Source organism: Sinocyclocheilus anshuiensis, unplaced genomic scaffold (genome assembly GCF_001515605.1).
Source record: "Sinocyclocheilus anshuiensis isolate Anshui unplaced genomic scaffold, SAMN03320099.WGS_v1.1 scaffold3805, whole genome shotgun sequence".
In the NCBI taxonomy this organism is placed as follows: domain Eukaryota; kingdom Metazoa; phylum Chordata; class Actinopteri; order Cypriniformes; family Cyprinidae; genus Sinocyclocheilus; species Sinocyclocheilus anshuiensis.
The window spans coordinates 694-13,193 of record NW_015548188.1 but is presented as its reverse complement, the minus strand read 5'-3'; the positions used below and the strand labels follow the sequence as shown (position 1 = coordinate 13,193).

At 41.4% G+C, this 12,500-nt stretch overlaps 2 protein-coding genes across 5 annotated transcripts in view; both read left to right on the top strand.

Annotated features, from left to right (window-relative positions):
- LOC107705023 (protein odd-skipped-related 2-like) overlaps positions 1–4,652 on the top strand; it is a 5,017-nt gene extending 365 nt beyond the window's left edge. Inside the window, exons 1-4 of one of the 3 annotated variants that reach the window (XM_016508139.1) lie at positions 2,094–2,234; positions 3,109–3,660; positions 3,844–3,943; positions 4,252–4,652. In XM_016508139.1, coding sequence (XP_016363625.1) covers positions 3,131–3,660; positions 3,844–3,943; positions 4,252–4,326 — 705 coding nt within the window. In that variant the 5' untranslated portion in view covers positions 2,094–2,234; positions 3,109–3,130 and the 3' untranslated portion in view covers positions 4,327–4,652. Of the gene's footprint in view, positions 1–2,093; positions 2,235–3,108; positions 3,661–3,843; positions 3,944–4,169 lie in introns of those variants that run through there. The other 2 variants (XM_016508137.1, XM_016508138.1) reach the window with 2 other exon arrangements.
- Positions 4,653–5,971: 1,319 nt separating this feature from the next.
- Positions 5,972–11,429, top strand: LOC107705021 (vacuolar protein sorting-associated protein 13B-like). Of its 2 annotated transcripts, none has more exons than XM_016508135.1 (3): positions 5,972–6,042; positions 9,265–9,429; positions 10,979–11,429. In XM_016508135.1, exons 2-3 carry the CDS (start codon positions 9,283–9,285, stop codon positions 11,132–11,134), a joined length of 303 nt encoding a protein of 100 aa, XP_016363621.1. In that variant the 5' UTR covers positions 5,972–6,042; positions 9,265–9,282; the 3' UTR covers positions 11,135–11,429. The 2 variants fall into 2 exon arrangements, with proteins under 2 accessions (XP_016363621.1, XP_016363622.1); XM_016508136.1 differs by lacking the exon at positions 5,972–6,042 and adding an exon at positions 6,597–6,618.
- Positions 11,430–12,500: the final 1,071 nt, after the last annotated feature.

Sequence of the window (12,500 nt, the reverse complement as noted above, 5' to 3'; positions counted from 1 at the left end):
AGATATCATTAAAGCAAAACGGCTAGCCAGCAGTCCTGTCGTGTGTGTGTGTGTGTGTGTGTGTGTGTGTGTGTGTGTCTGCTCTAACATTCACACACTTCTGTGGAGGATCAGTGTGTCTGTGTGTGTGAGTGAGAGAGAGAGATTAAAGACAGAGTGTCCAGACACACAGATATGTGCGCTCATAACTGACTGATTAGTGGGTATTACTGATCATTGGACAGCTGACACAACTCAACATGCTCTTTACAGCTAAAATTAAACTGTTTCTATGCTCGTTCTGCTGCTGCTTCGTCAAACCGGGTAAAAGCATCTGATTAATGAATAAATGGAAGAAACAGATCTATATAAGACATCAAATCAAACAGAAATACTGTGTCCCCTGTGTAACAGTGTTAGGAATTCTCTGGAAATGTGTGATTTTTCATGGTTCGTGTTTTTCTTTTCTACACAAACTGTTTACATCACAACCTGCTCTATAAACTGCAGGTGTTGTTTTGAAATATTAAGCATGAATTCAGAAGTTTTTTTAAAAATCATTTATTTGTAAATGACATGTACATATGTGTGTCTATATATACATTTGTAGGTATATATTTATTTATATGTATTTATTTGTAGATATATATGAAAACGTTTTTAAACGTACCAACATCAGAACTTGCTGTACTTCCTGTTGTCTGATACAGAGTTCATGCAGATATGCTGTGTCTAGTGGCTGATGTATGAAGACATATCTGACAGTAATCTCGCATGTGTTCTCATGGCTCGTGAGGATTTCAGACAGTTCCTCTCTGAGACCGATAGGCGGCGCTCTTCACTCATTCAGACATTCATCTCTGTTTCTGCACACGGAAGATAACATAAATAACGCTTATAACACCAGTGAAGTCCAGTTGTTTCGGTCGAGATCATTGGGAAGAGTTGATCAAATGAACGCTCACTGATATGTTTACTCTGTTGATCATCATATTCATATCTGCTCATCCACAAACACGAATGAGCTGCTTAACTCAACTCAGTATAGACTAGATTCATGAACGCGATCTAAACACAATAACAAGTTTTTATTTTAATGTAATATTATTATTATTAATTAATTTTATTCGTTTCTTTTTTACGATAAAAGCTAAAGGCTAATCTATAATAAATCACCGATTTTTTTTAAAGAAATAGTCTGCTTTATTTATAGCCTATTTATTATTTTTAACATAAATGACATCATTAACATCGCAGCAAACGACATAATTAATAATCCTACGTTCATTTTAAATACATTCTGATCAGAAGGTTATGAAGATATTTATATAAAGATACAAAAAAAATGTAATTTGCAATATATGTTACTTTTTTTTTTTTTTTGCTAAAACGTTTTTGTACATGTTCTGTTAATTTAGGAAATTAATTAGGCTGCGTGTTTACTGCTATTTAAACTATGCTCTTATGTTTTTGACGCAAACATGCTTATGCCAGCTGGTTTAGTTTTTAATAACGAACTGGAAATGTTTCAGAAGCAGAAGTGATGAACGCGACTGCAGGAGAATTAAAGGTGTTTTTCAGGTATTAATGTTTAAGGTCAGGTTTATCTGTTGGATCATCATGACACATTATTAAATAAATCTGAAACAATTAGCCTAATTGAGCCGAACAAAGACGAATCAATAACAGCCCGTTTAATACTGATGGTTTATTCAAAAATGATAGTTCTGTCATAATTTACTCTCATGTTATTCAAACCTGTGATTCTCTCTCTTCTGTGAAACACAAGTCATATTTTAAAGAACGTTTGGAACCAAACAAACACTGACTTTAATATTGACTAAAATTTAAAATAAAAGAGAGAGAGAGAGAGAAAAGAAACAAACACAGAGACATTTCTCAAATCATCTTCGTTTTTGTTTCGCAGAAGAAGAAAGCCATACAGGTTTGGAACGATGTGAGGCGAGAACATGAGGAGATTTCAGGTTTTTGAGTGAACTATCACTTTGAGATGTGATTGAGAAATTAAAGCGTTTCCTCAAGAGGGGCGGGTCCGTGAAGCTCCGCCGCTCGAACAAGAAGAAGAACTGCGGGCTCCGGAGGTCCAGAGCAGGTCCAGCGCAGATCCGGACTCTCACACACCACACTGTTGAGGCTGACACGCTTTAGCATGTTTAAACTGTAGTTATGAACTTGAGCTGAAGTTTCTCGCTTTGTGCGGACTTACAGTCGAACTGCGACCTTTGGCATCGTGGGTGAGAAAACAACTTTATTCTGTTTGATAGAAATGCACGAACTCTCACGAATGACAAACGCCTGCAGTAAATGTAAATTAAATATTGATCCTAAAGTTAAGCGATTTTATGATGGTGTTATAGTCCAAGAAATAGAATTGTTTGTCTTTTTTTCCCCATCGTAAAGTTGGTGATTGGTAGCTCTAATCACATCTGGATCAGTGTGCAAAACACGGATATTAATAGAAACACATTTTGTCTTATAGAGGTCAGCGAAATATTCGTGAACAGTTAATGACTGGTGATTTATATGAGACTTTCTTCATAATAATATTGAAATATTTAGCATGAAGAGTGAAGCAGTCTGGTATCTGAAGATCTCAAACACTAAACTTTATCTTGTCTTTCAGAGATTTAAGTCTAGTTTAATATTAGGCCTGTTAGAGTCGCTCGAAACGACATCAATATCCAGTTAAACTCGTTGCTCTAGATCTCAGTTCGGCTCTTTCGGGGTTTTCTGTGATTTCTGGTGAGGATTATGAAGAGATTTTGAAAACCGATTTTTTTTCTATAGAAATATAGTTACTGGCGGTCTTAAAAGCGTTTTCATGTTTAAATAGCGACGGCACGGGACAAAAACTGAAGAAGAAAAAAACTGGAGAAGAATTATATTTAATAATAAAAAAACAAATCTGGGCATAATACAATTATGACATATGCTTTCCATGCGAGACAATTAGAAAACGAATAATAATTAATACTGCAAAATATAGCCAATGTTTTCCATGTATCATAATTTGAGAAAAGAAACAACTTAAAAAAAAAAAAAGTGGGGAAAACAAGGCGGTGTTTCGTGACTGGAGTTTAACGGCTTGGTTTGCGTGTGTTTTCTCAGGATCCTCGAGTTCGGTTCCGAGATGGGCAGTAAAGCTTTACCGGCCCCGATCCCGCTGCACCCGGCCCTGCAGCTCAACTACGCGTTCCTGCAGACGCTCAACGCGTTCCCCGCCGCCGTGGATCATCTGTACGGCCTGAGCTCGGTCCAAACCATGCAGATGAACCACTGGACTCTGGGCTACCCGCCCGTTCAGGGCCTCGTGGACCCGCGCTTTCCGTTCGCCGCGCACCTCTTCCACCCCAAACCCGTCGCTGCCGCGCTGCACAAGGACAGACCCAGATTCGACTTCGCGAACCTCGCGGCGGCGGCCACGCAGGAGGATCCGCCCAAACCGGGCGAGCTGGCCAAACTCTCCCCGGAGCGCAAGCCCGCGCGCGGCAGACTCCCGTCCAAAAGCAAAAAGGAATTTATCTGTAAATTTTGCGGGAGACACTTCACCAAATCCTACAACCTGCTGATCCACGAGCGCACACACACCGACGAGCGGCCTTACACCTGCGACATCTGCCACAAAGCGTTCCGGAGACAAGACCACCTGCGAGACCACAGGTGTGTGTGTGTGTGTGAGAGAGAGTGTGTGTGTGTGTGTGTACTGGTTTATATATACTGGTGGGGACTTAAACCTGAATACACACAGACTCATGGGGACTCGTGTCACGGTGGGGACCTAAATTTAGGTCCCCACGGGTAAACAAGCTAATAAATCAGAATGGATTCTCGCTTGTTTTGCAGATATATTCACTCCAAGGAGAAACCGTTCAAATGTCAGGAGTGCGGGAAGGGGTTTTGTCAGTCGCGAACTTTGGCGGTTCATAAAACGTTGCACTTGCAGGTAAATTGGCCTCATTTGTACCTTCTGTATGTGAATGACATTCTGCACAAACAGAATTTTGTTCGTTGAGCTCTTAATTAAAATGTCATGTTTGGGGCTGTCGATTATAGACGAGCATGCATGGGCCTATATAAACATCTCTGGGCCTGAAATGTTGACATTGAAGCGTTTATTTTTGATGGAAAACTGAAGGGAATAATCCTTTGCTTGCTTCAAATCTGAACAGGAATCTCCTCACAAATGCCCCACATGCGGAAGAACCTTTAATCAAAGAAGTAACCTGAAAACTCACCTTCTCACCCATACAGACCTCAAGCCTTTCTCCTGCGGCCGCTGCGGGAAGCTGTTTCGGCGCAACTGCGACCTGCGACGCCACAGTCTGACACACAGCCCGCAGCAGGACTACTAACTAGTGCACTAACCAGTGACTCCCACACACGCTCACTCTGCTCTCAGCCTCTGCCTCAACAGACTCTGGGAACTCGTGTAAAGTTTTTATTGTTATTTTTATTTTCACCTGCATCTGATTCTGAACTCAACGTGTTTCGATCTGTTCACACCTGGGAGGATTCATTGTGTGAATAAAGCGGCTGATCTGCTCACATGAGCGCAGGATTAATAAAACATCTTCGAGTCAAAGACAATCAAATGTGAGTGAGAAGAGACGGACACAATTCTGCTTTAATAAAATAGTTTTCTTTTTTTAAACGGTGACTAGACTTTTGTAAAAAAAAAAAAAAAAAACTCTACTTTTCCACTTTTTACATTTTGTAATAATAATCTTTTATTTTAATATGGAATTAAATGTCCCGACATGGTTATCTAATTTTAGTTATTATTAAAAAAACTGTCAGCAGTAACCTGCAGAACTATTAGGCTGCTGAGCTTTCTAACTAACATTCACAGCTGAAATACGGTGATTGTGTAAGAAGTTAGACATTTTAAGTTTACGCTTTTTTTTTGTAAGAATTAATGACAATTATAACATTTAGCTGTCTGGACTTTCTTTGTTAGTTACACCATTAAAAGCGTAACTCGATTTAATTAATATTTCTCTGCATGTGAACTGATCTGCAGAATGCACATTAAACCAGAAAACGCGTTTATTTATTAAATCTCTAATTTGAGGTGTATGTGTAACATATTTATGCTTTCGTCTTAAAAACACACAATGTGAATAAATATAGCTATTGTGCATATAAATAGTATAATATATAAATATTATAATCGTTATTTTAAAACATGAACAATGTGAAAAGCAAAGCTGCAGAAACACAGAGAGAAGGAAGATCGAGAGAAGCTCATCTAGAAATCTGTTGATCGAAAATATAAAAACTCAACAAAGACACGGGTGAGTTATGAGCCCGTGAAATTACACTCTTGAAATTAATAGCAGATTAATTTGTAGAGTTCTTCTGATCATTTCGTATAAACCTATATAAGTCCTGTAATAAAACACGGAGACGCTGTATTTTGGATCAGGAAACTGCAATGATTCCCATCAAAGGCCTGGGATCAAATACTCCAGAAAGAAGCAGTCTGAAGAGATAACTCATAAATCAGTGCGATTCAGAGGAAAACACAGCGTTTCATGCGGATTTATTGATTATGACTCTATCAGTGTTCAATGAAATCAACTCACAGTATTTGTAAATCATTAGTATGTTTAATAATGGAGATTTAGTGTTTATGATGATGATGATATCGCTCATTAAAGAGTCGAGCAGAGCCTCAAACTAACGCGTTTACACAGCACTGTCAGTGTCTAAATAAGAATTATTAGTGTATGGGCGCGAGACGCGTTCTGCATGAATAAATATACACGACCATACACTAATAATTCTTATTTAGACACTGACAGTGCAGGGAATGACAAAACGCAAAGTCTGAAGACGCGTCGCTTAAAAGCTGAACTTCATCTAACTTGTTATAACGCCGCGTGCGTCGCTCGCTTACGCAATGCTGCCATGACGCGCGCGCACACGTCTGGTTCGCGTCAGCCCTGTGCCGGAAGTGACGTGTCGACGCAGGCGTTGTGTATGCGGAAGTGATGGACGCGGCTTGTGTTTCTGCAGGAGTCTGACGCGTCGGATGAAGCTGTAAGTGTGTGTGTGTGTGTGTGTGTGTGTGTGTGACACGCGGTCTGAAGTGTGTCGTGTGATGTTCATGTTGATCATGAAGGCTTTAGAAACAGCGATCAAACCCGAGCTTGCTAAGAGTGTCAGTGAGGAAAGTAAACACGGGGTCTAATGGTGCAGAAATGACCCGCTTACTCAGTCAAATTAAGGCCCACACTTTAATAACTTTTGAAAAAAAAAAGCCTCTAATAACTTGTAATACATTTTGGGCTTTTGGCACAATTCGTGTTTTTAATTTCTGTCAGAAATCTGTCATGTTTCATGTGGGTTGCTGTTATTTTTAGGTGAATTCTTCCTTTAACTTCTCGAGCACAGACACAGGGATATCAAAATAGACATTTCTCATCAAAAAGAAAAATTTAAAGGAATACATAAAAATAAGAATACATAAAAATAGTTGAAGAGCTCAAATGTATTAAAAAGTGAACGAGTGTAATGGTCTAAATGACTGTCCTGATCCTGATGGAGGAGTGAGCTTCATAACTCTCACACTTTTATGAATGAAGTGAATTTATTGAAAGGATATCAGAAAAACAGGTACCCAAGTTCATGAATTAATTCACAATACCAGGGCTGTACAGTTCGACATATATGTCGCACGTGCTACGAAATAACTGGTCTGTGCGATGAATAAATGTACCTCTGTAGCACGGGTGCGATACAGTTTCGCATGTTCATAACACAGCCGCTTAATAGTGTGAAGTGATTTCGTTGTGCTTGTTTGTGTGTGTGAGCTTGATTATACCTGGTAGTTAGGGGTGTGCGATATGACGATTTTTGAAGGTCTCCACGATCTGCTTTTGAAGAAATATCGTTGTATCTGCTACAGCGTGCATTCTATCAGCTGCAGTTCTGGCGCCTCCCTCCGTCTCAATATAATGTACAAAGCCACATGCATTCACATCAGTGTTAGCTCAGCGGTAGAGTTACTCTCACGGGACACTGCACTTATGCGCAATCACAAAACTACACTATTTCCATCTGCTTTAAAGCAATACCGGTTAAACATTTAATTCACGTGCTGTTCTGCATGCGCTTTTTCTGAGCGCGTACTCATGAAGCGCCACTGAGAGCCTGTCAAAAAGCGCCTGATTACTGGACTAAGTTGTCTTTCGCGTCTAATACGGTCAAAAACACACAAGGTTTACATATATATAAACACAGTTGGTCATGTCTAAAATGAAAGATGAACTCCATTACTTGTGTTTGTTTTCAGACATGATAACAGACGTTTTATACTTGTGCTACAACTTTTTGGCCTGTGCTACAAAACTTTCAACCTCTGTAGCACCAGTGCTATGTGAAAAAAAAGTTAACGTACAGCCCTGCACAATACGCACACATTCACTCTTAATCTTATGTCTAATATGCTGAATATACTGGCATTTAAAGTTTCTTACATTACATGAATTACGTAAATTATATATTTTTTATTTAAAACGGCGGAATTTGACAAAAGTTGATTAGTTTTGCTGAATATTACAGTCAGCTGTTTAAGATTCTTTTGTAAAACTGTTGTGACTGAAATATTAAATCTTACATCGCGCGCTTTGACCGTTAAATCTGAAGCGTCAGTAAAGCCCCGCCCCCTTTGATTTGATTGGCCACATTAATCATTGTAACATTAATGAGCGCTGTCAGAGGCTGAGGCGGTTCTGATGAGAGACAGAATTACATTAAATTACAGCATCAAAGTACAGTTAACATTCGCTAGTAACACGGAACCAGACAAGTCCTCTGCTCAATCTGACCTGTGCTGCAGCCTGGAATTAAACCACATCATGCTGGTTTGGTCTGGCCAGAGGAGAACTGGCCCCCGACTGAGTCTGGTTTCTCCCAAGGTGTTTTCTCCATTTCTGTCACTGATGGAGTTTTGGTTTCTTTGTCATACTTATGCCGAGTTCACACTGCATGATTTTCAAACTCGTCGCATCACTGTTGTTTTCACACTGCGTGACTATCTGGGGTAGCATTCAGTTGCTGCTGTGTTCACGCTGCACGATGGATCGGCGACAGGAGGTTACACACTGCATGACTCCACAATAGGAAGACGGATCGCCGTTGTTTTCACACTGCGTGACTATCTGGGGTAGCATTCAGTTGCTGCTGTGTTCACGCTGCACGATGGATCGGCGACAGGAGGTTACACACTGCATGACTCCACAATAGGAAGAATCGCCGACAGCTCTGTCTGGTGCAGGGTGCCAGGTTTTCGCTACAAAACCCGCCCAATTACTACTCAAAACTTGCCTGACAATAGCCCAATTGCTTTCGTGGGGGTCCCCCAGTAAAAATCACGTTTGGGGGTAAAATACAAATTTTTTGGCGATGTTCTTCAGGTACAATTCACATTCCAGGGCCTAAATATCACGTTATTGGGGTCACTTCAACCTGCTGACATAAAAAACAACCGGCGGCAATTGCGGATTTGGCAACACTGGTCCACAAACTACGTTTCATATAACTCCTCCCCGAACTTCCCGCTGCCCTGTATCATGCTCTCTCATTGGCTGTAGGTCATCGCCGATGTGTTTTTCGGTCAGAACTAATTTCACACAGCGTGATTCTGAATCGCCGACAGCTCCAGATATTTAGCATGCCAAACATTTCATGGGCGTCGGCGACTCCCTCAGATCGCGTCTTTGATCATTCACACTGTGTGATTGTCACTCGCGTGAACGAGCACCGATTTGCCTCCGATGTCAGGCATTTGTCGGCGATTTCGCAAAACCTGTCGGCGAGTGAAAAATCAGGCTAAAATCGTGCAGTGTGAACTCAGCATAAGCTGGAAAATGACTTTTATCGTCGTCTTGCATCATTGACAAACTATTTTCCTGTTTGACTCTGTAAAGCTGCTTTGACACAATCAGTATTGTATAAAGCTCTATAGAAATAAAGGTAAAAATATATATTTTAGACTTTTATTATGTACACCCCGGTGACCTCAGTTAGGGTTACAGCACCTGCTGCTCAGATCTATTCCGGTAAATGTTGTGTTTGTTCAGCGACCGATGGATGAGCGGCAGTCATATGTTCTGTGGAAAATTCTGTCAGTGAGGTTTAAATCAGATGACAGCTGATCAGCGCTTTTAATGATGGTCTATTAGAAATCGAGATTAATTTCTACAGTTGTCTAACTGTTTGTGTGTGTGTGTGTGTGTGTGTGTGTGTGCGCGCCCGCAGGCATGACAGAAGGTCAGGATGCTGGAGTCCTATGTTTCTCCTCTCTTGATGAGTTATGTGAACCGCTACATAAAGAACCTGAAGCCGTCGGACCTGCAGCTGTCACTATGGGGCGGCGACGTGGTTCTGAGCAAACTGGACCTGAGACTGGACGTGCTGGAGCAGGTGAGAGAGTCACAGCATCAACACACGGTTTGACAGCACAGCACAGCTTTCCTTCACTCATGGTCTTCTGTGGGCCTTTTCTGAAGGAGCTTTACTGCATTTTAAAATATGGCGGCACTTCTGGTTTCGGGATCTGCCACCCAGAAGGACTGAAACAAATCATTCTGACTGAAGGATCTGGACATTTTCCATCACGCTCTATTTTTATTCCTCGGGAAAATAATGTACTGCCAGAATATCTGAGACATCTGTAATATCTCCTGAGATTTCATTCATGGTTTGCTGAGAGTAGTTTGTTCATATAAGTTTCCTTTCAGTGTTCGATGGTTGAAGGTGAGGAGAGTAATGTCACATCTCTGTATTTAGTTTTTGAAAATGTTTATCATTGCATTCATTCGCTGGCAGGTGCAGATTGTTTACGGTCTGACGGATGTTACTCCCATAATTTACACAAAGCACAAATGTAGGAAAACGGTGGATATGTAAAACAGCCTAAGCCTTGGTTACTGTGGATATTTCAAACAAGCATAAGGAATGATTTTTATCCGTCAGATTTACTGCATGAAATGATTAAATAATGCATTTGCATGATTCAATCTGTGAGAATCAGAATCGAGTCAAATGCAACGAGGAAAGTCTCGTTTGACAGCAATTACAGCTGATGGCATTAGTGTGAGGAGCAGTTTTGTTCAGGTACCTTTCAGTGGTGCGTTCACTGCTGTACTTGAGCTACTGTCACCCTGCAGTCGTCTGGATCAGATGAATATGTTCGTGTTCATTCGGGAATGAGGGCGACACAGAGAGTAATACACCACAGGTATTTGAAAAGGGAAAATTCAGTGTCGCTAGCAGAAGAGACCCGACAACCATGTTTAACCTTATTTTGAGATCATTTCTGTAAAATTGCTGTGCAAACACGCAGATCATAGACTTACATTTAAACAAGCAAAAGCTTGGAAACAGTTGCTAAGGTAGGACTGGTCAGTAGCAAAGGGTCAGTTGATTCTGAAATCATTCTGCATCAGTTTGCAAAAACAAAATCAGAATGAATATTGATAAAACACAGCCAACATTTTTTTTTTTTAAACTTGAAATGATATTTTCAGCTGAGTTCCTTAGAGGTGTCAGTATTGAGTGTTTTCATGTTGTTTCTTCAAAGCTGTCAGTGTTTCTGAAGGGTTGAAGTGGATGTTTGTGGATGTTTCCCAGCTCTCACATACATGCAGCAGAGCATTTGCTTTGCGTTCTTATTTGGGCAACACTGAGCTTTTGCAGTTGTAATATCTGGAACGGATCACTGTGTGATGTTGTGAGAATGTTTGGCTCCGCACACGCTCTCAGAGTTTGATGCAGGATATTATTAGAAGCAGATTGCGTCGTCCCGAGTGGGAGTTAAACTTTCTCTAGTGATCTTCAATTAAAGCCACTCTGGAATCCTGTCAGGACGCCTCGGGAAGCGTTTGAAGCCTTTGTGAATGGGTTCTGTTTGATTGTGAGTGTTGAATTGCTGAACTCATGTTTGACTGATGGGCTGCGTGTGTGTTTGCAGGAGCTCAAGCTGCCCTTCACCTTTCTGAGCGGACACATCCACGAGCTGCGCATCCACGTGCCCTGGACCAAACTGAGCTCGGAGCCCGTGGTCATCACCATCAACACCATGGAGTGCATCCTCAAGCTCCGAGACGGAGCCACGGTCAGTGTCTGAATGAGATCTAGAGTCTGGGTCACGAGCGGATGAAGCTCAGAGCGAGCGTGGTTTTGTGTGGACTGAAGCACAGCCGATGCTCATGTATGAAAGCTCTGATCTATGATGTCTGTGTGAGCAGACAATCACTCAATCCACAGTTTGGACAAACAAATAAGAAACATGTTTCATGTAAATCTAATAGACTTTAGTCAAGGAAATGCCATATTTAATATAAAGCACAGTATGGCGTCCTCTCTGACTGAGGTCTATAGCACTGCTGGTGGAGCAGACGAGTGTGCAGCACTGTAAATGCATCTTTGAAACTACAGCGGTTAGAAAGTATAAGCACATGAGGCTAGTGTGACAGAATCACTCACCAGTCCTGACTAAAGTGATATTCCAGTTGCTCATTGAGTAAACCTCGTGGCCTTCACGTGATGTTTGCACAGCAAGGCATGTGAAGTGACGATCCGTGAGGTTGTTTGCATGCAGCATCTGCAGCGAGTAACACAGCCAGCAGTTCCTTCATCCAGAACAGTTGTAGCACCACTAAAAGATGATTGAGACACTCGAATACTGAAGAGTTCACGTCAATGATTCAACAACAGTATAGAAATATCCCATGTTTCGTATGATTGTGCAGCGCTTTACTGGATAAAATCATGGAGATTGCTGTCTGTGCTAATCGTCACAGACACGACGTTGGAAAAGATGAGCAGTGTTCGCTGGTGTCGGAGGGGCATGAATGGCCTGGTGTTTTCCTGCGCTGAAGCAGCGCTCGCTCGTTGTGAGGAGGTCCTGAGGCCAGATGGCCAGTCAGAAACACATTTAGCAGGGAAGTCAATTAGAGCTGATTATAGCAGCTTCTGCAGAATAGATCTGGAACATATGCGTGTTTCACTGCGCTACTATCACCCATCGCTGCAGCTACTGCCGTCTGCGTGTTTCTGCCATGTGGAAACGAGTCGGGACGGGTCCTGTTAAATTCCCAAACAGGTATTTGTTGCAGATGTGTTTCACAGAGCCGTCCCGTTCAGAAAGAACTTTTGGAAAATTGCAAATGACATTCAGACAAATTATGCGCTGGTAAAGCTCGGCCCGGAGAGACCTCAAACCAGACGCAGAGCCCGAGAAACCCTGACCATTTCAGTTTAAACGTGACATATACTTCATTACATGTTTGCATTTGCTTGCAAATACACAAATAAAAACGAGCAAAGTGAAATTGTGCAAAACGACATACAAAAAAAATTTTTTTACGGAAAAAACAACAATGTAATTGACAGAGAAAGAAACAGTCTGATGTCAAAGAATCAAAGTTACAGGTGCAGGTGAGAGAGAGTGTTGAGTGAGTGTGTGTGTGTGTGTGTGTGTGTGTGTGTGT

What these genes read in the sequence shown, in the direction of transcription:
- LOC107705021 (XM_016508135.1), top strand. Translation starts at nt 9,283, where the DNA reads ATGCTGGAGTCCTATGTTTCTCCTCTCTTGATGAGTTATGTGAACCGC. An exon ending in GACTGGACGTGCTGGAGCAG is followed by an intron (nt 9,430 to 10,978) that starts GTGAGAGAGTCA and finishes GTGTGTTTGCAG; the next exon opens with GAGCTCAAGCTGCCCTTCAC.